Source organism: Sebastes fasciatus, chromosome 19 (genome assembly GCF_043250625.1).
Source record: "Sebastes fasciatus isolate fSebFas1 chromosome 19, fSebFas1.pri, whole genome shotgun sequence".
NCBI lineage: Eukaryota > Metazoa > Chordata > Actinopteri > Perciformes > Sebastidae > Sebastes > Sebastes fasciatus.
The window spans coordinates 7,515,699-7,541,009 of NC_133813.1; the positions used below are offsets into that span (position 1 = coordinate 7,515,699).

General features: G+C 38.9%; 3 protein-coding genes across 6 annotated transcripts in view; 1 reads left to right on the plus strand and 2 right to left on the minus strand.

The window, feature by feature from the left end:
* The window catches only part of dcc (DCC netrin 1 receptor), a 330,153-nt gene that overhangs the window by 138,322 nt on the left and 166,520 nt on the right, over positions 1-25,311 (plus strand). For all 4 annotated transcript variants that reach the window (XM_074617402.1, XM_074617403.1, XM_074617404.1 and 1 more), the window contains exons 9-12: positions 5,874-6,028; positions 8,040-8,188; positions 8,311-8,449; positions 12,741-12,790. In XM_074617402.1, the coding sequence (XP_074473503.1) occupies positions 5,874-6,028; positions 8,040-8,188; positions 8,311-8,449; positions 12,741-12,790 (493 nt within the window). The remainder of the gene's footprint in view (positions 1-5,873; positions 6,029-8,039; positions 8,189-8,310; positions 8,450-12,740; positions 12,791-25,311) is intronic.
* The window catches only part of spina (spindlin a), a 391,527-nt gene that overhangs the window by 85,645 nt on the left and 280,571 nt on the right, over positions 1-25,311 (minus strand). The window lies entirely within an intron of this gene.
* Positions 17,809-23,183, minus strand: LOC141757137 (valacyclovir hydrolase-like). The gene is made up of 7 exons (XM_074617414.1): positions 22,987-23,183; positions 21,577-21,680; positions 21,258-21,424; positions 19,718-19,871; positions 19,482-19,613; positions 18,760-18,883; positions 17,809-18,164 (listed from the first exon to the last, which is right to left on the minus strand). The coding sequence occupies exons 1-7, from the start codon at positions 23,067-23,069 to the stop codon at positions 18,074-18,076; spliced, it is 855 nt and encodes a 284-aa protein (XP_074473515.1). The 5' UTR covers positions 23,070-23,183; the 3' UTR covers positions 17,809-18,073.

Sequence of the window (25,311 nt, forward strand, 5' to 3'; positions counted from 1 at the left end):
TAGACTATAGGCTGTGTTACCTTCATCACAATGCTCAAATGTTTTGCGGCTCCAGACAGATTTTTTATTTTATTTTTTTGCCTAAAATGGCTCTTTTGATAGTTAAAGTTGCTGACCCCTGGTCTAAGGGCTTTTATTGTGAAAGGTAAGAGAAGGAGTTGATCTGGTCTTCGCTGCCTTTGTCAAGGTTGAAAGGAGTAATACAATTTGCCGTCTTGGTTCAGCCTCCGTCTTGTTGTTTCATAAAAATAACCGCAACTCAACTCGCTCCGCACAACTTGACTGGATGATGCCTTTATCGGCGGTGCGAAAGCTCAGAAATGTCAACCTTGTTTCAAAAACAAAGTGCGCCCCATTTTCGCCGCGTAATATTCATGTTCTGTATAAAAGTACTCAAAAAGTATACACATATTGACGTGCAAATTAATTGCATGGAAAAACTCCCCCTGGGCTCACCAAAGTCCATCTGTCCTCTGGGGACCATGAATGTTTGTACAAAATTTCGTGACAACCCATTCAATAGTTGCTGAGATATTTCAGTCTGGACCAAAGTGAAGGACAGACAAACCAACTGGAAGACCAACATTGCCATCCATAGAGTCACACAGCCAGCATGGCATAGTCTTGAAGGTGTGTGAACCATAGTTAGGGATGGGTACCAAAACTTGGTATTAAACGGGCCTCAGGGATAAATTATTAAAGACCGGAATATTGATTAACTCTTTTATCTGTACTTTTGAACGTTTTGGTGGAATTTATTATGATGCTGCAGCATGGAAGTGAACCAGGTGAAGTGAAGAATACTTGAGTTCATGACAACTACGTTCATTACTGTAAGGGCAATGAAACCTTCACGAGTAAAAAGCCAACACTTTATCAACACACCTGTTCAACAAGCATAAACATGCAGCAGTTAAACATGTAGAAAAGCGATATTTCAATCTGCAATCTTTAATCTCCTCAGTCTCTTATTCACCACCGCTATATTCATACAAGCACAGCGTGCTAGCTCTGCTAATAGCTAATAGTTACAAACAAGCTAAAACTATTTAGCTTAGTTTACCATGTATCTTAAAATTTGACAAATTCTTGTAAACTTGGCTGCTGCTTAGACAAAGCAGCCCCTCCTCCCTCCATCAGCGCTACCGCTAGCGCAGGCAGTGAATCACATCAGGAGAGGGAGAAGGAGGACAGAGGACAGGAGGAAGGACTGATACTGACTCATGTCTGTATTCTTCATTCTTTTCTAAACTTCATTCATGAATATTATTTATTTTATTGACATTTTAGATTTGTTTCCTGTGAGATATTAGAGTGATTTTGCTGTTGTAAATGTTACCGTTACTGCTCTAGAAAAAACATTTAGTTATATCTTAAATATAAACAAATTGTAAGTTAAAATTTTAAATAATATATTAAAAGCATTTACTTATTAATGAAAAAGAACCGATGAGTATAGACGAGTAGTAGCATCAATAAAAGCCTAACGATACCCGTCCCTAACCCATAATACTGTAGAAAAGGAAACTCCATGTTGTTGAATTTTAAAGGCACAAAGGACGTGCTAACAGTATGTTAAAGACAACACTTCTTTCCTTTGACCACAGCTCTGCTACACACAGCAGCTCGGAGCATTTAGTAGAAAAAGCTCTGGGTGACATATTGGCGAGTCCCCCGCTGATGTTAAATGGTAACCTCTGACAGTTGGGGCTCCAGCTGAAGGCTTTCACACCCAGGCTTTTAAGCTTTGTTACCTCGGGGACGAACTGGCCTGCAGTGCTTTCGGGGCTCTGAACGGTACACTGGACAAAAGAGCCACTGAAGTTTCATCATGAAACAATACAACAGAGAGATTCTGTCAGTCCTAATGACTTACAGGAAGAACAGAGGCAGAGGTTTTTGTCAGTTCTAATGACTTGAGAGGAGGGAGGAAGACTTAGAGGGAAAACAATGAATTATAGGAGCAAGGGAGATGGCAGGAAGGGAAAGTGGGGATGATTTTTTTTGTGTCAGTTTTTATGACTTCCAGGAAATATATTAACAGAAAGATCAAGAGAGAAAATGGAAAAAGAAGGGAAGCAGAAAACATTAGATGGAGGCAAATATGAATCTTATCTCGGCTTATCATACTGCTTATTATTTTCAGAATATGTTAGCGTACTCATTTCGCATGGTAGTGGTACTTCACCTATTATAGGCCTGTTTTTATGAAAAATGCAATATGAAATTATTTGGATTTTGTTCATGTAAAAGAAACATCACTCAATGGAGCAGAACACATACAAGGTTGGCTTGTATTTTATTCAAGGATGATTTTTCTCAGATATTGTGCGAAAGCAGTGTCAGCCAATCACAGCAAGTGACGTCACACATGGCAACGCATGGTTACAACAATGGCAGATGAATCGATATGATATGTTTACGTCACACAGCAGCCGACGCTCTCTGATAAAGTTCATATAAACCACATCCAATATGTTGTCCATGTCCCCTACATTCTGATAAAGAAATAGTTTGAACATATTTACATGATAAACCAGCTGTTGGTTTGCCACAGCCTCGGTCTCTGTGTATTTTATGACTGCAGACAACATTAATCTCAGCAGACCAAGGCTCCAGAGCCTTCTGACAGACAGTGGGTCTGAGAACTCACTCTGCACCTCTTAATTTACATCCAGTGCCAATGCAGGAAGTAGCACGTCCTATATGTCCAGAGGCAGAAAGCACTGCTGTCGTTTTGAAGCCTCGAGTTTGGCATTTTGAGGTCGCTATCTTGTTTTTTTGCATCCAGAAGTGACACGAGAGGGTGGAGCTAAGTACAACCGAACGCTGGCGAACAGAAAAACACACTGTGAAAGGGTTAAAAGTTGTAAGACGAAACAAGGTAGCCACGCCCTAAAGCATCCGCTGCTTTATGGTCTATTTGACTCTAAATGGGACCATAATTTACTAAATGAACATCATGCTGTATTGAAGAAGACTTGAAATTAACGAATGAGACCATGAACTCATGTTTACAATGTTTACTGTTGTAATAAATCAAGTGAGAAGTAGGCTCATTTTCTCATAGACTTCTATACAATCAGACTTCTTTTTGCAACCAGAGGAGTCGCCCCCTGCTGGCTGTTAGAAAGAATGCAAGTTTAAAACATTTCCATATTGGCTTCACTTCTCAGACCCACAGGTAGCCCACTGGTCGGGCTGGTGGAGGGGCAAGTAGCAGGTCTGACTTTTCTAACAGGAAACCAAAGTTTGTGTCCTGTTAGAACTAACTTTTTCTGTAACCAGAATCTTTACCTAACCTTAACCGTACTGCACAAGACTAAGAGTCTACAGCCATGCTAGCAGCTCTGTGACAGCAGCGTTTTGACCTAAATGCTAACGAAAGATTGCTGACATGCTGATGTTAAGCAGGTATAATGTTTAGCATGTGCACCATCTTGTTTAACTTGTTAGCATGCTAATATTTGCTGATGATGGGAATGCCATTAGTTTTGGAGGAATTTAGTCATAAACCAAAGTATTGAACAAATCGATGTTTTGACCTGATGACGGTGCTAGAGGGAAAGTTAAGGGATCACCAAAATGATTACAAAAAAACATTTTCAACACTCGGTGTTTCTATATCAGGGATGGATATCATTTGAGATTTTGGCTCCAGCTTCCTCACTGACTGCTTGTTGCCACTTAGTCGATCAGTTAGCCATAGCTTAAACATTAGCCTCATTTGTTTTCTTCACATTTAGTTGAATCTTTTCCATGAGAAGTCGGACAGTAGCTGCTTGCACCTCCTGTTTGTGCAGATTACTTTGATGCTGAAGAAAAAGTCTAAACATGATGATTACAAGGCAAATCTGAAGTTATAAGGAGCATCTTTCTCCATGATTTCTATACAGACATCTGATGGAAAATGTGTCAGTCAGGTTCTAAGAGTGAACACAGAGACGACATTTTAAATCCAACGCTATGGGAGAATATAACGTTTATATAATTTAGAGAAATGGGTTGATGGAAAATTTGGACTGAATTTGTAAATTTGAACAACTCATACATGGACCTTTTGTTAATGCCATGGTCAAGTGCACTCACTGGTGCTTGAGGATGAGTTTGACGACGCTGCAGTTGTATCATCAGCACAAGGTCGAGCAGAAGAGGGTAAAACAAATATACAGGAGGGAAAAGAGAGGTGGAAACTGAGAGCTCATGAGAATATCAGAAGAAGCACCGCAAAGATGAGAAGGAATAATGAAAATGGAAGCGGAAGAAGAATCCTCTGTCTGTGGACTATTTGTTTTGGAGCAGACTAAATGACCTCAGACTGTGGCCTTTGAAGGGCAAAGAGAATTCACACTGTGTGACAGACACAGACCTGCTAGTTAACTCGACATCCAGCTCGGCCTCTCTGCCTTTTCACTCAGCAGCTCGGAGGAAAATATGGATTCATAAACCCTGAGAACTCCACTCACCTTTTGTATTTTCTTTAACCTCTGTGTCTCTCTGCTGCTGCTGCTGCTGCTGCTGGTGATTATATTGGATGATCTGCTGCTCTGTCAGTTTGTCTTTCCAACACTTTGGTCCAGAGACAGATATCTTCACAACTACCTAGACTGTAGGGTTGCACAATTAATCGAATGTTAATCGTGATCACGGTTTTGGCTTCCCACAGTTAAATGAACATGATCGACTGCGATATTGACATTTAAAATGCATCCTCTGCTCATAGAAAATTAAACTAACAGCTAGAGATGAACCGTCAATCAGCTGCCGATTGAAACCGCCCAGTTTTCAGCAGTCTCATATATCCATATGCCGGTCACACACATGTGCAGCCGCCAAATGATGGTTTTATGTCGGCACAGTCAGTAACGTCACTCACACAACATGTCGTTGGTGTGGAAGTTCTTCAGTGTGAGTGAAGACATAAAGCTCGCAATTGATCACAACTGCAAGTCTAAAATAAGCCGTGAAGGAACAACCTTAAAAACATTTGAAACAACTGACTTAATCAGACACTTATTATGTTGTAATTCGTTCCCATGATGCTGCTCAGAGTTATCACAGCGACCGGCTCGTCTGCCGACAGCAGGGAGCTAACAGAGCGCTGTTAACGGAGGTTCTATTGAGTTAAATTATGCTGCATTCAAACTCTGCTCAGTATAAATAGTGAGTAAAATGAGAATCAGGCGACCTTAAATTATAATGCTATCATGATGCGTTCAAATGTATCCTGTAAAATGTAGTTTTTGGTTAGAAACTTGAATAAATCTGATGTTATTCTGTGCTTCTCACTTGATAAAGTCAAGAGAAGAAACTTCAGATCAATGTGAGAAAGACACATCAACCAGTCAATCAAGGTGCAACACAATTCTACCAAGATGAAGTTTCTCATTATTTTTATTATTAAGATAAAAAAAAAAATCCTTTAGTATAAAAATTATCCCAAAGATATTTTCAGTCAGCTTTCTTGAGCTACGGTGAATTGAGCAGAAAAAGCAGCTGTGTGTATTTGACGCTGCAGTGGAAACATGCTAATCTTTGCAGCTGTCTCCTCAGTGATTCGCTGATTGGATGAGGACTGAGAGGCTGCAGAGGTGCTGTAATCTGAGGATTAGCTCCAGTCACCGCGGGATTACACAGATTACATCTGATTACAGCTCAGATTATCTGTACGGTTACAAAATGAAACAAGATTTTCTTTTAAATGCAGCGCTATTTAATTCCCGTAATAAGCTAAATAATGAAAAGAAAATAAAGAAAATTAAATAAATAATGAAAATGTGTAACATGTGAGTAAGAAGATATGGTGATAATAAAACAATTATTCTTAAAATTAAAAAATGTAAAGTGTGTAACATTGTGTATTCCTGTGTAAGGGAGCGGTCAGTGAACGTGTCGGAGCCGGAGTCGCTGGAGCTGACGGTCTCCAACCTGAAACCGGAGGAGAGCTACAGATTCAGAGTCATCGCTTACAACGACGTGGGACCAGGAGAGAGCTCCGCCCCCCTGAGGATCACCACCAAACCTGACCGTACGACACTCACTTGCACACACACACATCTGAATCTGTGTTCTTTGTTTTGGTATCGCGTCCATTGCTTTATATGTCTTAACATGTTGTTCTACTGCGAGACCAAAAGCGGAAACGGCAACAACACATTACACAAGTCAAGTCTTTTAGGGCTGACTAACACTATAAACAGACATGACGAAACTGGCTAGCCTAGCAACATTAAGGCTACAAACAACACTTAATGGATCATTAAAAATGATCAGTAATCCCTCCAAAATACCACATTAAGAGACCAAGACCTTGAGGAACACCATAGAAAAAGCCATGCTGTGATTTGGCATTAAAAACTTTGGGAATTTAGAGATTTCTGCAAGAATTGCTTTTTTCAGCAATCGGATTGCGAGCACTGCTAGTTGCTAGTTTCATATGATACCAGTACCCAAGTATCAAGCTCTAAAACTGAGCCTGCTACAGCCTCTGAAAAAAGGGTAAAGTCAGCTGAGGGCACCGGCTAGAGTAGAAGAGGTTAAAGGGTGCTCAGTCTATGAAAACAGTTACTGTATATAATGTTCTCTGTGGCCGTGGCTTTCTAACGTTTGAAAAAATAACCCAGATAATGTCATCTTGTGGGATTCAGTGTTTTCGGATCATGACCCACACTACAGACTAAAAAACAGGACTGCTGTTTCGATTTTGGCCTCTTGTGAGTCCCCCCAACTTTATGGAAGTCCGATACTAAATCACCGGAGTGCCCCTTTAATGTAAAAGGCTCGCCCTGTGATGCAGGGACATTCTTCAAAGACTAAATCTGCTGTGAGAATGTAAACGTGGAAAAAAATACAACCCCCACATTTTCAAATGTAATATCCATAAAATATATTGTCATATATTCAAGCCAATATAGGATATTGTTTTATTGTAAAAAAAAAAAAAAGCTAAATAAAATAGGTTTGAAATTATTCATCATTTCTAAATAAAATATTATAATATAAAATATATATAAATTAATAAAATTATTAATTATTAATTAATACAAATAATATAAAAAATTCTAAATAACCCCCCAATAACACCTTGAAAAGCTCTAATTGCTGTAAATGGGCCGGTCTCTGTCACTAGTACTGGTCGTAGATGTAGCAGTGGAGGGTGTAATAGTAGTAGTAGTATCAGTAGTATTTGTATAATAACCATCATTTATAAATGGTAAATTGATAATTAATTAAAATATATTTCATAGTTATTTTACTGTTAACAAACCTTGACATTATAATTGATAATGTTTACTTATTATTAGTAATGCTATAATTTATGTTATTAGAAGAGTTTATTGTTGCACACATTATAACATTTTTATATAATATATATAAAAGTATTTGTTAATGATGACGAAAAGGATAAAACATCTATAAACATTACATTACATATATGTAGTTCTTTTGTTAATGGTTAAAAATTGGTTTGTAAACCATTATTTGGATGACTGATATAAAGTTGAAACTGATGATTGTAATACCTTGTTAAATGGTTAATAAATACTTTGTAAAACATCTTTAAACTTTATTTACATAGAGAGTTAATACTTTGTCAATGGTTAATAATTGGTTTCTGGTCCATCTATCTATGAAATGTTTATAGATGTTTTATAAACTATTTCCTAAAGGTTTAGAAATAATTTCGTAATCATTAATAAATACTTAATATAGTATATAAAATGTTATAATGTGTTCAACAATTGATAATAAATACTAATGTTATCAGAATGTAATTGATATCATTTCTTATCAGCTATAACACAATACATAATTTCTAAATTAATTATTTCACATTACACTAACTACTGATAACATAACATAAATTATAGTATTACTAATATTACTAAACATTATTAATGATCATTTCATTGTTTGTTAACAGTAAAATAACTATTAACTAAGTTTAATTAACTATGAATTTATCATTTATAAATGATTGTTATTATAAAGTGTTACTCAGTATTTCAGCAGTGTGTTGTCTCTGTGTGTCTCTACAGTCCAGGTTCCCAGCAGGGTGGAGTCTCTTCAAGCTGAGGCTCTTTCTCCCACCTCCGTCCAGGTGAGCTGGGAGCCTCCCAGCCAACCAAACGGCCCTGTCCTGGGCTACAGGCTGCTGTGGACCGAGAGCCCGTCCGGCAAGGAACAGGTCAGCACCATCACTGCCGTAGTACTCCTTGTCAGACCACCAGTCGCTAGAGCGCTAACTCTAAATAACCAAACCAAGAGAAAACAGCCACGGTATAATCGCTCCTCTGTGTTTGTGTTTAGAGTGTTGAGGTGAATGGACTCAACTACAAGATGGAGGGACTCAATAAGTTCACAGAGTACACTGTTCGAGTTCTGGCGATCAACCGCTACGGACCAGGCACCGCCCTAGAGACGGCCAGCGTCACCACCCAATCAGACGGTGAGCTCTACCTTAACATGTCCTCATTTAACCAATGAGGTAACTTTCGGACATCAGTAAGTGTTCACTACACAGTAACGTTAATGTTCATGTATGTTTTATTAAGGGGGAATCGTTTCTCACAGTAGAATTCTGGTTGCTGCTCGCATTCTTTGGGAGCTCCCTCGAAGAGCAGAGCCGTTTCCACCTAAAGACTGGTTAAATGTAGAGGTCAGATTTAATGTATGTACCTGTATGTATATGATGATTCTAATAAAGTTTAAGCTTTAAAGATTCCACAATTCCGGACATACACCGATCAGCCATAACATTAGGACAGCACGGGCACCCTGACCGGTCTGCGGCTACGCAGCCCCATACGCAACAAACTGCGATGCACTGTGTGTTCTGACACCTTTCTATCGGAACCAGCATTAACTTTTTCAGCAATTTGAGCTACAGTAGCTCTTCTATTGGATCGGACAACACGGGCCAGCCCTTCGCTCCCCACGTGAATCAATGAGCCTTGGGTCTGACCCTGTTGCCGGTTCACCGGATTTCCGTCCTTGGACCACTTTTGGTAGGTCCCGACCACTGCAGACCGGGAACATCCCACAAGAGCTGCAGTTTTGGAGATGCTTTGACCCGGTCGTCTAGCCATCACAATTTGGCCCTTGTCAAAGTCGCTCACATCCTTACGCTTGCCCATTTTTTCTGCTTCTAACACAAAGTTCAATGTTCAAAATGTTCACTTGCTGCCTAATATATCCCCCCCACTGCCAGGTGCCATTGTAACGAGATAATCAATGTTATTTACTTCACCTGTCAGTGGTCTTAATGTTATGGCTGATCGGTGTATGTTTTAAGTTGCCATTAGGGATGTAACGGTACACAAAATTCACGGTTCAGTATGTACCTCGGTTTTGGGGTCACAGTTCTGTACATTTTCGGTACAAAAGTGAAAACAAAGAACATACAGGAAATATAATAAACGTAGACATTTGGAACACAGAGTGCATCTTTAATATCTCCTCTGAATGGACCATTGAGATTCACATTCAGCTGCCGACTGGCGCTCGGACGGGCCCCGTTGTCGTTAATAAACTTCCGCACATAGACAGCGAGAGAGAGAATGGAGGCATCTGTCCAGCTGCAATCACGCCATAAAGATGATCTGTAATAACACACGCAGATGCAGAGAGGCTGTATTGTGAATCTTCCGGCTGCGTCTCAATGATAACAATGAGTTGTGGGCTAATTGAATCCACAATAAAACTGACACACACACACACATGCACAAACACACATGCACACACAGTCAGTGAGCAGCTGAATCAACAGATAATCTGCTGACAGTTAATCAGGCGTCTGGTTGGACAGACGTGGAGTTCATTCAAACCAAAACACTTTGGCTGTATTCGAAACCGCCTACTGCATACTACTGAGGAACGCAGTATGCAGTATACAGTACATACTGCATACTGCGTTCCTCAGTAGTATGCAGTATGTAACAGTTAAAGCGATGTATTTAGCAGTATGCTAGACCAGGCTTTAGCCTTTAAACCAGCTCTTAAAGCACTGGACAAAAAAACAAACTCGTATCACTATTGCAATATTATCAAAAAATACAACTTTGATTTTGTTGTTTATGTTCTGCTTGTTTAATTTATAAGATACTGCAGGTTCAAACTATTTATTTTAACAGCTCATAATGAAGTGAGACAAACAGGATCATCAACGAGGGGAGACGGGAAATATAAAATATTGATCCACAAAATTTACGTTACTCAAACTGCTTTTTCAGTTACAGCAACTAAACAGTGGTTCCAGGTTCCTGTTAATTTATAATGTAAACAAACGATCCGTCAACAAGGAAATAAAAGCCTCTTGTCTACAGACCGGTCTCTAGAGAGCTCCAGCCAGTTCATAGCGGGGTCTCTGAGCGTGACTACCCGGCTTGTTGGCAGCGACCCCGGCAGGCGCTAGCTAGCTGTCACGGCATTTTGTGGAGCTTCTAAACTCCGACAACGGTGGAGCAAATGTTCGATTGGCCATCTAACTTCGTAAAACTGCCGATATTAATAATCTACACAGTTGATTTCTCGACTCAAAAACTTTCTGAAGTGAATTAAGTGATGAAATAGCTAAGAAAAATGTAAAAACCGAGCCGTTTTTGGCTGCTGTTTTTGTAACCGTAGCCTGTAGCAGACCAACGCTTTGCATTGTGGGATACAGTAGGCGAGATAGACTGGTCCGATGCATACTGGAGATTTTTTCCAAATCAGTACGACATCCGGGCACTTTTGGCATACTGTAGATTTTGCTTTTGTTCGCATACTGCATACTACATTTTGGCCAAATCAGTACGTGCTACTAGTATAGTATGCGGTTTCGAATACAGCCTTTGATTCTCAATTTTAACGACAACATGTCTGCTGCCTCTTCATCATTGTACTGTTCATCCTCTTCCTCCTGCTATTCATCCTCTTCATCTTTGTCTTTGCCATCATCGTCTTCTTTCCAATCTCTTGTGTTTTTTTGTTTGTTGCCTTTATATTATTTGTTTTCACCCCCTGCATCTTCCATCATGTTTATTTTCTTCTCCGCTTTCGCTTTTGCTTGTTCTTTCCTTTTTTTGTACTTCCTGTTCTTCATTTTGTCTTTTCCTTTCTTTTTCTCTCGTAATCGTCTTTGTAATCTTTCTCTTACTTTTCTTGTTTGCCTCCTACATCCTCCTATTTGTTTTTCTGCTCTTCTTCTTTGTCTTCATCTTAATTGTCAGCTTTCTTTCTTTTCTCCATCGTCTTCTTCCCCTCCTTCTTCATCTTTGTTTTGGATCATTTTCCAGGACATTTTCCTGACGGTTCAGAGGGATGGATTTTGTGTGTGCATGTGTGTGTGTAATGACACCTGTCATGCGTCCGGTGGTAATCTTGTCTTGCTGCAGCGACACAGTCAGATCTCGGAGGCTGAACGCCGTCTCAGCGTCGATCCGTCTGCCTCCTGTCTGTGCTGATGTCATCATCAGGGTGATTGATTGACAGCAGTGATCTGACACCAGACAGATTGAGCTCAGCACTCAGCAACACACTGACTGTAAATAACTAATAAAAAAACCCCTCTAAATCCCCATGAGTATGCTATATGCTAGAGCTAGCTAGCTAGCTCTAGCATATAGCATATATCGCCAACAACGACGTCAACCACCACACACAGTATTGAATACTGCCGTTTGGCCCACTGGCCACTTCTGCGCCGTTCTCCTGCTCTCTTATAGTCCGCCCTGATTGCTGATCAGGCTGCGTACCTTCATCCACTGCAACTGCAGAGGGGGGAGGAGGGCGGCACCTGAGGAGACAGGGAAGAGGGCACCAAAACACAACGTACATGCAACACAGCACGGCACGTAACACATATCAAACATACTTATTTTAACTCAAGCCACTATCTTTTGTTACGGAACTTACGTACTTAGCTACGTACAAGCATAGTAATTTGGACCCAAACCACAATCTTTTCCTAAACCTAACCAAGTAGATTTGTTGCCTAAACCTAGAGCGTCATAGTTTGAAGCATAGGGCTACTGACCAAGTGGGTGAGAATGTGTCAGATTTAAACAAAGTTAAACTATGATTCCTTTTTTAGCCAACAAAAAACTACAACTCCCATGAAAATGTATCCGCACAGCAGACCGGGTACTTGTGCCATCTTAACTTGGTTTTGTCCATAACCATAATATTCACCAACACTTTCTTCTATTGGAAGTTTGCACTCTCTGCTGGCAACGTTAACTTGACGTTAACGTCCATTTTGATTTTAACGCCACTAACTTCTTTAATGCATTAACACAACTTGCGATTTTTAGGTTGTATTCAGTTGCTCAGTTTTAAAGCTAGAGGGAAGATACTGGCATCATATAAAACTAGAAAACTTAATGAATCCATTGGTACCAACCATGTCATACTAGCTTGTTGCAACGAAGGTTAAATAGTAAATAGCCTATTAGTTATTGTCACTGGTGAGTGGTTAGTTACTTACTTAAAACTATGATCCTAGTCATTGGATGTGTTCCTGTCTCTCGAATACAGCTGTTTGGCTTGTGACCTCCGTGTGGACATGAGCTGTGGCCTGTTTTTCCCACTCAGATTGTTTCCTGTTAAGGATTTTAAGAAGCCTGTGTCAGTGAGGTTACATTTAAATAATATATAGAAAGTGTGCAGATTCATGTCAAAGTTGTCAGTTTCAGCTGGTTTCATCTTTGTGAATAACCTGATATACATATTTACACAGATTTTTGTCTTTGTTTCTGCAGTACCCAGCGCTCCTCCCCAGAACATCACCTTAGAGGTTGTCCTGTCCAGGGTGAGTTAACATTTTTAGATTTTTATTCCTTCCTTTCTCTGTCCACACTTGTCCACTGCACCAACGACAACACCTCACCTCAACAAACTCAATTTCCACTCGATCCACTGGAAACTGCTATTTCAGGACATTTTTTTTATCAGATTTCAAGAAAGACCTTTTAAGATCTAGCACTGAAGGCACTGAGACAGTCTGAGCTTGTTATTCCAACTGCCGCCTACATAAACCATTTAACATTCACGGCTGATTTCCCAGGTCTCTCCACTTGACATATTCTGACACACATTTAAACTGTGACACTGTCATCATTCAACAGTTGCTCTCTGGTGATGTGGCCTCATTTTACTGATTGATGTGATCGACATATATGTTTACTGTCCAAGCTGCTCGTGTGATTTATGGGATGAAAATATTGTAGATCTGCCGGTATCAACAATCTCTTGCGACTTATTCATATTTATTCATTATCTCTTTAAGCATGTTATACTGTGTCAGTCATAATCAGCTGTGGTTTTATCGCCATGTCGCGGGGTTCTACTTTAAAACTCCGTACAACATGAAAACACTATTAGTCCCTTTTATTATGCCGGCCTCCCAAAGTGCAATCAGTGCTAAAATTTTCAAAAGGTGAAAAATAGAAAATAAGCTATGTACAAAAACATCAAATAGCACTGAAAATTGAGTTCCTCAATAACTCCATACTTTTCTGTCAGAAACAGGCAAAAAAACAATCGAAAATGCAATCTGTAAATTCACTGAATGTTACCTTGTCTGTAACCAGTTCAGGATAAGACTGACTTCACCCGGCCAAGATGACCCCCTTTTAAACTATTAGCCCCTCCCCTGGGCATACTACTTACATAGAAAATTATAATTAACAACATTCTTCATCAGAGAAGACATTTATAGCCCCTTTAACCTAAGGATATTTTACATATAAATTCTACACCTCTGTCTAAACATCCCCCCCCCAACCAAAACAAGTTAATTTACAACAAAATCACAATGAAAAATAATAAACATATTTATGCTGATCACATGACATCAAATATGCACGAGAACGCTCTTTTTAACAGGGAACTTGTTACGCCCCTGTTTCGCTCGTCAAACCCATGAATGGGACATGACAGGATGGACAGGCAGTGTTTCATTAACAGGTGAGTGAGAATAATGTTTGTGTGACTATATGCGTATAGGAAACAGCAGAACAATCAAGTGTGCACCCTTGGTTGCACTACTGACAAACAGTTTAGGGGAGAGGGATATGTCGCGATGTGTTTTAACTTCGGATTGAATCAGGAAGGGAGCGGAGAAATGTTTGGCTTGTGTGTGTGTGTGTGTGTGTGTGTGTGTGTGTGTGTGTGTGTGTGTGTGTGTGCGTGTGTGCGCTGCCTGCAGCCAGCGGCGCAGCGGAGAAATGTTGGTGTGTGCGGCCTGGGGTTATGTGTGTGCGCTGCCCACAGTCAGTGACGGCTACTCCGTCACATGCCATATTATTATACTTGGGCTATGCATCTTCTATAGTAGGCCTATAATACTCCAATAATATTCCAACTGGAACATTATAGGGTTAAGGTGGTGTGTTTTTTAATGTAAATAGTTAAAGTGCTTTCCTGTGGAGAACTAAACTACAGGCCTAAGCATGCGAAAGCATATAGTCTTCCTGACTGAACTTACACTACAGCTTCATTTACATGTGCACAGCAATGTGAGTAGTGATCTGGCCTTTTACATAAACCGAAAGCTCGCTGTAATAATCCTGCTGACGCCACGGAATTTATTCTGATGATCCAGAGGAAATGGGGTTTAGAGATTTGCGTAAAGTACAAAAGTCAGCTGCTATACTGCAAATGATCTCATTCTTTTAACTCAGAATCTATGAGGAACAGCTCAAGTGAGAAAAAAACAAATCCACAGAAAATCAATTACTGTTTGATTCTGGTGTCGTGTCAGAACATTGAAACGAAGGAATCCACGAAATTATACACCGCACATCTGCAAAACTAGAGGCTGCAGACATGATCCTGCAGCATATTGTTAACGGTGTGCATTGAACAAACAGCTCTGAATGATTATTATCTCCGCCAAGGCCGAAGGCCTAGGGAGGAGTTCATGTTTTCACCTGCTTTGGTTGTTTGTTGGTTTGTTGGTTTGGAGGATTACTCCAAAAGTCTGCAATGAATTTGAATGAAGTTCATGAAACAATGAAAAATCCATTAGATTTTGGTGGCGATCCGGATCATGATCCGGATTCGGTATTTTTTTTTAATAACTCCGCTCAGCCTGTGTGTTAACACCACAGCGACGTACATGAATCTTGCCTTGGCGGAGGTCTGCGCTCTTCGAGTGCACTTCATCGACTATATTCGATGTATCGCCCACCCCTACCTGGGTGCGTACTGTATTTGCACTATATAAAAATGTATCGGCCTATCATACTGTATATTGATTTCTGGAGAGATCTTAGTGCATGCTTCTACCAAGAAACCGTGAAAAAACAACATGGAGGGCACTTTGGCCTCCACAATTTACATATTATTGTTTTTCTGGCATCCCAAGCATTTGCCTATTCTGCCTTTGCCAGCAGCTGCCTCTGCCAAAAACTTTAAGACATTGGTGTTAAGTTCTCTTTTTATCATCAGGTTTTATATGTTTTATGTTTTCGGGTTGTGCGTCCGTCCGTCTGTAGGTACGTACATATGTTCGGTCCATTCTTGTGAATGTGATATCTCAGGAATGCCTGGAGGGAATTTCTTCAAATTTGCCACAAACGTCCAGTTGGACTCAAGGATGAACTCATTGAATTTTGTTGGTCAAAGGTCAAGATCACTGTGACCTTACGTCGGTCCTATTCTCGTGAACACAATACCTCAGGAACGCCTAGAGCGACATTCTTCGAGTTTGGCACAAACATATCCAGTTGGGCTCGAAGTTAAACTGATTAGGTTTTGGTGGTCAGAGGTCACTGTGACCTTTTTGGCACTAACTCAAGGATTCTTTCTTATCACAATTCCACACAAATTTCTAATAGCATAATATGATGAAGTGATGACATTTTGGACAGCCATGGATGTAAACTGCAACTTGACTGGTTGGCGGAGGCATACAACCACGAGGCGGTAATTCTGAGTTTCATCCTGCTCAGAAAGCAGCAGCAGAGAAAATGATGAATGTTTCAAGCGTCGATGTGAACGGCTCATAATTTATGTCCATAAAGAGGAGGTTCAGACTGTCTGTGGAGAGCTGACCTCATTTAGTTTCTGTCCACTTATTTTCTTGCATGTGATTGATTCTTCTCTGCCGATAGGCTCTCAGGTCAGGGTTGATTGATCAGTGATGTCGGAGCGGCTTGACAGTTTTAAGCCTCATACCAACTTAAAAAGACTACTTTTTAAATATTGGCTAATGCTGCTTTCTTGTGTAATAATTGTCTTTAATTTTCCCTTACTGCGCATGTCCTTAATGATGGTACTGATGAACATTTGAAAAATTGTTCAAAGTAAATGAAAGCTGAAAACCAAACATACTAAAGTAGTAGGTAGTTATAATGTTTAAACCCCTGATGAATTGTATTTCACCAAACCCAGCCAGCTCCACACCCTGACCTCACAGTGGATGAGGACGGGAGGAAAAAACGGTTTCATTAATGACAAAGAATGATATTATTCCCTAGTGCACAAATTGAAAATCTTATCCGGTTATATATATATTTGGGTTAAAAACGAGTATGTTTGTAACGAATCTACGTACTTAAGTAACGCCACGTATGTAAGTATAGAATTAAGGTCAAATGAGTCAACGTTGACTTTTGATTTCACACGGGACACAAACAGCGGTCTGCTGGGTGATCAGCGTGGTTGTGTATTCCCTCAATGATGTCACTGTGTCCAGACCTCAACCCAATTGAACACTTTCGGGATCAGCATGGGCGTGCCCTGGAATCCTGGTCGGGGACTGGAACGCCATCCCACAGCAACGTGTGACCAGGTTGGTGACCAGCATGAGGAGGAGGTGCCAGGCAGTTGTGGCTGCGTATGGATCTTCCACCCACTACTGAGGCTCCTGACCGTGTATTAAATGAATAAAGTGTAAAACTGCCAGTATATCTTGTTTGTTCCTTGTTACTGATAGAGAGTTCAATCATCCAATCTACCAAACAACTCAAAACAAGAGTCAATACCAACAGGAGAATACACTGTTTACTATTGGCAGAGCATTTTGGCAAATTTTTCTTGGGCGCTACCCACATAATCAGCTGTGCTGCTCATCCCACAAATGCATGATCCTTACAAGTTGGACATCATTGTGAAGGTAAATAAACAGGCTTTCCAATGATGCAAAATACAATACCAATTAGCATTGTAACAACAGAGAAATAATCCACCAAACACAAGTTACCAAACTTTTTTCCCCCAGTTTATTTACTACAGCCACCAAAGATTACATTTCATTCAGATTACATGCACGTAAACCTTTAATCCCACAATTTCCATTACAAGAAACACTTACAAGTGAAAGTCATGCATTCAAAATGTTACATTAGTAAAAGTACATTATCACAATATAGCCCACATAAAGAACCAAAAGCAAAAGTACTCATTATGCACAATGGCCTATCTCAGAATAATATTGTTGGATAATAATTAGTGATGCATTAATGCGTCCATCACTTTAATGTTGCAGCTGGTAAAGGTGGAGCTAATTTTAACTACTTTATATACTGCTGGGTAGCTTAATCCATAATAATACATCATAAGGTATTGGTTGATTTATGTTGTAGTCAAATAAATTTAGTTGAGTATATAGTCGCAGAAAATGGAAATACTCAAATAAATTACAAGTACCTCAAAATTGTAATCAAGTACTGTACTTGAGTAAATGTTTTTAGTTACATTCCACCACTGTTTACTGTGTAAATTAAAAATTAAATATAAATCAACATGTTGTAACTGTTGGTACCACTTTAATAAAGGGCTCATAAATTGTAAGTAACGGCTCGTATTAATGCTAATGGATCATTTCATTAGTGTTTGATTTTTAACGTTGAATTATCCATTATTACAGCAAATGTTAGAGAGTTACATAATATGGGAAATAAGTCCCCTACTTCCTTCATAAAAAAAGTAATTATAGAAAAGTATTTAACAATTGATGCCTCATGAAAACAGAGTAGAATGAAATAATTAAAGTTAAAATGAAGTCTGGTAGTGTAAATATTTGCAGTCACCCTTCTCTTCTCCACAAAATGATCATGGTTGTTATTTCACAGTGTTAATTAATCTATCAGTCTTCCAGAAAGTCTTCCACCAGTTTGTTGAATTCATCAGGGTAGTCGTCATGGAGAGTGTGGCCACCATTTGGCATTAGGTGTAATCTAGATTTGGGATTGAAAAAAGACACTAGTGTCATTTCCTGAATTTGAGGTAATGGTAATGTTGTTTAAAGGGTTACTACGCCCATTTTCGAAATTCATACATGTTATTCCCTATGGTCTAAGACAGTCCAAAAAATAAAAGTAGGCATGAACAACTCTCTTCCAAATCCAACAACTAGAGGGCTAAAACTCAAATTTGTGATGTCATAGGGTATAAAGTGTGGAACCGCTCCATAGACAATGAATAGGGAAAGATGTTATAGATGACACTGAGAGCACCCAGAGGAATGTTCTGAGTATATGGGAACATCTTCTGTTTCACAACTGAGAACACTACTATAGAATAAAGCTCATTTGGGTATTTTGGTATTCTGTGGTTCCACAAAATCAGTCTCCCATTCATTGTCTGGAGCAGCTCCACACTTTATACCCTATGACATCATAAGTTTGAGACTTACTTCTCTGGTTTCTGGGCTTGAGAGAGAGTAGCTCATGTTCACAAATATTGATTGAACTTTCCTAGGCCATGGAAATCACATTGGAATTCTTAATTTAGGTGATGTTCCCCTTTAAATGTGTGTGTTTGTTGTCTCACCGTGATCCCTTGATGTGTTCGTGCTGGAGCTGTGAGTGGAAGAAGGGCGTAATTCTATCCCTCCCTCCATGGACAATGAGGGTTGGACAGCTGATTAGTGGCAGAAGCTCCAGGCAGATACTCCCTGACCAGAGGACATTTAAGTTAACGTTTTGGTTTTACTCTTTTCAGCTGAAATTTATTAGAACATAATCAAATTAAAGAGCATCCATATGTTCCTTTTGTATGAAAGTAGTAGAGATCTTGTGGCAGAAATTAATGTCTTCCCTCCTAAGTTGCGCCACTTCCGGTGTTGTTTTAACCCAAACTGCGATCTTTTCCTAAACCTAACTGAGTGTTGTTGCCTTAACCTAACCAAGTACATTTTTTCTTAAACCTAACTAAGTAGTAGTTTTATTTTTGAAAAGATTAGAGTGGAAATTGACACATGCTTCACATGTTGCTGGACATTCGTAGGAAAATGCAAAAAAAATACGTTGTTGAAAGTCTTGCTGAGCGTCAGAAAGGGATTTTCGTGTCTATATACACAAATCAAATAGATTCAATGTCACGACTATTTCACGAACTGCCTTGAGACTGTTTCCATCACAACAACAACTTACTTTATAATCGCATTATGACTGCAAAGAATTTCCCCTCCATGTCTTGATATTATTATATCGGATGGTTTTCAGTTTCAGTTTCACATGTGTAATGAGTCTGTAACAACATTGATTCAGTACCTCCTGGTCTATTTGCATATTGTAGATACCCATCCAAAATGTCCGACCAGCCTTTAGCAAAGGCTTTTTCTCCATACATCTCCATCATCAGCCCTACTTTCTCCCATCTGGCCGTGGAGACATCACGTATCTCTACGAAACCCATGCACACAGGAGGAAACACAATATACACAGTTAGGAAAGAATACACCATGCACAGTTCACACAGTTTGTAGTAGACTACATTGGCAGATTACCGTTGTGAATCTTGACGTCCACCTCGGTAATAAAGGCTTTGGCCCCATATACAACCAGTTGTTTAATCAGGTCGGGGTTCTTCGCTGCTGCAATCAGAGCGACGGTTCCTCCCGCACTCCAACCCATCACAGAGAACTTGCTAAAGCCCAGTGCCTGTCAATAAAATGAAAAAAATACTATACAATCACTAACATTGTCTCATATGCAACAAATGCACTAAATAATGAACATACAGATGTTAATTAGTTTCCCTTCTTCTAATCACACAATTCGGTAATCAGAGCACATATTTGCTAGACAGTGAATTACATATTGGAATAAAAAAAAATACTGATGTGAACATTTGTGTGCAAAACCAAGAGCATGGATTGATAAACTTTGTGTTTGATATAACAATCGGGATTATCATCAGTGTCAGCAAAAGTGAGAATGCTTCCCTTTATACATCAGCCACTCAGAGCAGTGTATGGATTAGATTTATTAAAAACTTATTTGATTGTTAATGCATAGTTTCTTAATCTGAAGATGGAGTACAGATCGGAGGAGGTATTTTGAGGTATAATTTGTGCTTTAACATAATTGTGCCACGCAAAATCCTTTGATTTGTTTATTTCAAGTCTATGCTTCATAAAGGATATTATAGTCTTTTCACTATTATCCTGAAACCAGTTATTAGCCTGTGCTTTCATTTAGCTGGTGTGACAATGTAATACTGTCTTACATTACTCTTAGGGCAGTCACATTTTTTCTAATGCCACTAATTTCTTTAACGCAACATGAGATTTTTAGGTTGTAGCTCAGTTTTAAAGCAAGAATGAAGATACTGGCATCATATGAAACTACAAAACCTAAGGAATCCATTGGTACCAGCCATGTCACACAAGCTTTTTGCGAAAGAAGCCAAATAACTCTCAGAACTTGCGCTAAATTTTGGCGAGGAAAAACTGGCATCGAAATTTTCAAAGGGATACCTTGACCTCTGACCTCAAGATATGTGTATGAAAATAGGTACTATGGGTACCGACAAGACTCCCCTTTAGAGACATGCCCACTTTATGATAATCATGCAGTTTGGGGCAAGTCATAGTCAAGTCAGCACACTGACACACTGACAGCTGTTGTTGCCTGTTGCGCTTGAGTTTGTCATGTTATGATTTGAGCATATAGTTTTTATACTAAATGCAGTACCTGTGAGGGTTTCTGGACAATATTTGTCATTGTTTTGTGTTAATTGATTTCCAATAATAAAAATATGCATACATTTGCATAAATCAATTTACCCACTGCCATGTTGAAGTATTAAATACTTCAATCATGTCATTAATTGCGGTTAAATATTGTAATCGAATGACAGCCCTAATTAACTTGCTTCAAAGTTACTTTACACTAAACTGAACTTCAATTTATCAGTCCATGCTCTCATATTTACACACCTACAGTATGTTTCTTCCCACCATATTATCCCCGGGGGGGCTTCTTAGTATGACATTCAGATTGGTAATAATTATCCCCCATGGCTGATCAACAGATTGATGAGACCTTCATCAGATCCACTCCGTCCTTTGCGTCAATCTCGTAGAAGTCAGGGGGGAAGTCTCTGGCTGGGGGGCGGGATTGTCCGTAACCACGGGAATCCAAGCCCACTAGTGTAAAGCGTTCCTTATTCAGAGACTTCATCTGATGTTCAAAATGAATCCCAGTGTGCCCTGTGGTAGGAGAGACAAAAAAAGGTTTTCACAGGCTTAGAGGACATAAACATGTAAAGGACACGAGGTAGAGATAGCCTACGGTATGTGTGAGAGGTCTCGCCAGAAAGTCTCCTCTCTACCATTAACAAGAGGTGTGTTGTTGTATTTACCCAAAGCACCAGGAATCAACAGCACAGCATGTTTCCCTCTGCCTGTCCTCTCATAGTACAGATCCACTCCGTTAACATGCTGCCTGCCTGAGACCACCGAAGAGCTGCAGGGAAACAGACAGGTAGACGGTGGCAGTAATGGTCATGGTGATGGATAAGAATGGAATAGTTCTGCCAAGTGAAAAACATCACAGCAAAACCCCCCAAAAATTGTTCTTGAGTTTCATTTGCCTTAAAAAAATTCTGATCAGTGGTTGTGATACATGCTCAACACCATGGTCCCCATTACCCTCAACGACAGCTTCTGTTTTAAACATTCTTATAATTTTGACTGAATCTTGATGTAGGAGTCATTGGGCCTCATGCAAGAAGCGGTATAAGAACAAGTTTTCTCTTATTTTTGTTCCTATCCACGTTGTGACTTGCTGTTAAACATGACTCAGGCCTCTGACCTGAACATGCCAGCTAGGATACCTTAATAAACCACAAAGCTGCACTGCTTTGCTTTGATGGAGTGTCACGAAATTAAAAAAAAGTGCACAAATGCTTCAGTTGAGATGAAGTCTTGGGGACTTGTGCAGATATTCAAAATGTCCTGATAGCAAAAGCTTTTAATTCAACACTGAGTTCTAATCAAAAGGGTTTTTATTTGGTTGAGGTTTATTTTATATGTTGAAAAATAAAAGACTATTTATATTATAGAAATGATATGACTGATCTTATTCTAGTTCATAGAAAATTATTTTCTTCTAAGATTTTTTTTGATTGTTTTATTTTGAAGGGAAAAAGCTCCTCAAATTTAAAACAAAATTTGAATCATAACTATTATTATTATTATTATTTTAATTATTACTATTGTTATTGTTATTATTTTGTAATTTTAAAGAGTTTTGCACCACTTTTCTTACATATTTGGGACATTTCAACATGTGGAGACTTGTACATTTACCTAAATGTAGAGTAGATGTTGGCATATGGTTTCAGTTTCAGTAGTTATCATTGCATAACTCTCTATTATTGGGATTTTTTTTACGCAACTTTATTTGTTAATTTTTCATTTCAAAAATCAAAATATACCATATAACAATTCTAATACCAGCAACTAAAATACTACTACTACTGCTAATAGATTGATTAAATACTTTAGATTTACAGTTGGTTTTACAGCGGGATTTTGATATATTTAAAGATTATAACAATTTCAGCAATATTATTTTATGCATACTGTATATGTTGAACTGCCTGGACATACTATGCCATGTAGTGGTTTTAAATCAAACAATATTTCAGAGAAATTCTGCAAAAATTATACAAATGTTGCAAACATCATGTCAGGCATTTCTTGTTTTCTCGCTCCGTGGTTAAATCGAATGTACATATTCGTGCAGTTATCAAACAGAAAACAATTACCAGTATGGCTGGGTCGCTGTGATGACTCTCTTAATGTCAGTTCTGCATTTAAAGAAACGTCCTCCAAGTAAAAACAACGCCATTCTTCAGACGTCCACACAAACCGAGCAGTTCTCAGCTGCAGGTCTTCTTTAGGTGGTTAAAGATTGACCGAAGTGTCTCTCTGACTGAAGATCATGTAATCCTGCACTGCAAGGCTTTTTCAAAGAATCCAGGAACCGTGGCGGTTGGTGGAAATTTTTCTAGGCGGGGCTTAGCCACATCCAATCAATTTCAGCATCCCGGTATGATTTAATGCAAAAAAAGTGAAGGTATCAAAAACACATTACTACTTTGCAGTTAAATAATTAACAATTATTTTATTCCAACAGGAACAGTAAAGAATGCTTTGAAAAACACAACAGTATAAAATGTACTCAGTGGTGGAATGTAACAAAGTACAATTACTCAAATACTGTACTTTATTACAATTTTGAGGTACTTCTACTTTACTTGAGTATTTCCATGTTCTGCTACTTTCTACTTCTACTCAACTACATCTCATAGGGAAATACTAAACTTTTCCTCCACTACATTTATCTTACAGCTTTAGTTACTTTACAGATTCAGATTATTAATACAAAATATAATCAACTAATAAATGATGTATTATTATAGATTAAGCTACCCAGCAGTATATAAAGTCATTACAATGAGCTCCACCTTTACCAGCTGCAACATTAAAGTGATGAACACATTCAGGCATCAATAATTAGAATACAATAATATACATTATTCTTCATAATGAGTACTTTTATGTTTGGTACTTTAAGTATATTCAGATGATAATATTTTTGAACTTTTACTTTTTTAAATGCAGGACTCTTACTTGTAAAAGAGTATTTCTACATGGTAGTATTGCTACTTTTACTGAAGTACAATATCTGAGAACTTCTTCCACCACTGCATGTACTATAATACAATAAACATGTAATACAATAATAATATAATATAACAATATAACATGTAATAGAACGTGACATAATGTGATGCAACCATATTGACCTTGCTTTGTTTGGTAAACATGAAGTGCAATTAGGAATACTGTCGTTAAGTCCTGAAGCTATTCAGACACCTGAATGTACATAAGCATGTGACTTGAGGGCTCTGAGGTGTAGAGATAGTAATACTGGTGTTATACTGCTGTTAAGTCCTGAAGCTGTTCAGACAACTGAATGTACATAAGCATGTGACTTGAGGGCTCTGAGGTGTAGGGATAGTAAACTCCAGCAAACCTTCTGCTTCAAAACTCTCTCACTTTACTCAAAAGGCACAACCACAACACATCCACAAATATTAATATTACGTAAAATACAGTTAACAAGAACAATACAACTAATTTACAGGTCTCAATTAAATTGTGATTCCTCCATGACCGATTTAAGCAAATGAGACTGAGGACAACTATGTACAAGAAAAGTCAATGTGGGAATGAGAACATGAGAATACACATTCAATAAAGCTTTGCTGTAATTTATTTATAAAGACCAATGTAATAGAAATGCATCACAGTATCAATGAAAGGAACCGTGCACATGCCGCGTCTAAAAACATTTGAAAAACGCCAGGTGTAACACTTTTTCTTTCCAATGTGCTTGGGAGGTTGCGCTCCTGACGCGTCTGCCTTTAGATGCAGCCAAAACCTGTGTGCTGCGATGAAGATGATAATGAAGTTGCATAGAATTATTAATATTAATAAAGATTATCAATAAACATCAATAATAAACGGGGCACCACCCTGGAATCAGGGACCAATGACCAAAACGTTAATATAGTCTCATTATATATACTAAACTATCAATTTGGAATGTTGATTAATAATTAAATTAATAACTATAACCAAAATAGATAGTAAAGGTTGAAGGATATCGGAGTTCTTGACATAGCAGAGGTTGGCATTATTCACTCTTGTGCAACATTAAAGAGACCAGCATGTATATTCCACAAACATTTATTTACAAGATAATAAAGGTTTTAAACACAATATTAATCTAACTAAATAACTAAACTAAACAAACCAAACACAGTGTGTGCGTGTGTGTGTGTGTGTGTGTGTGTGTGTGTGTGTGTGTGTGTGAGAGAGAGAGGGGGGGGGAACAAGATGGCGTCTTGTTTCAAAATGTCTGAATGGCCTACAGACCAAAATGGCGAGCACTGTAAAACTACAAAGATGGCGGAATCAAAGATGGCCGCCAGCATGTCATCACGTGACCTCTTTGTTCTTCGGAACACATGTGCTCAAGAAGGACAGAGGGGAGGGGGGGTGATGTGGGGGTTAAGATTATC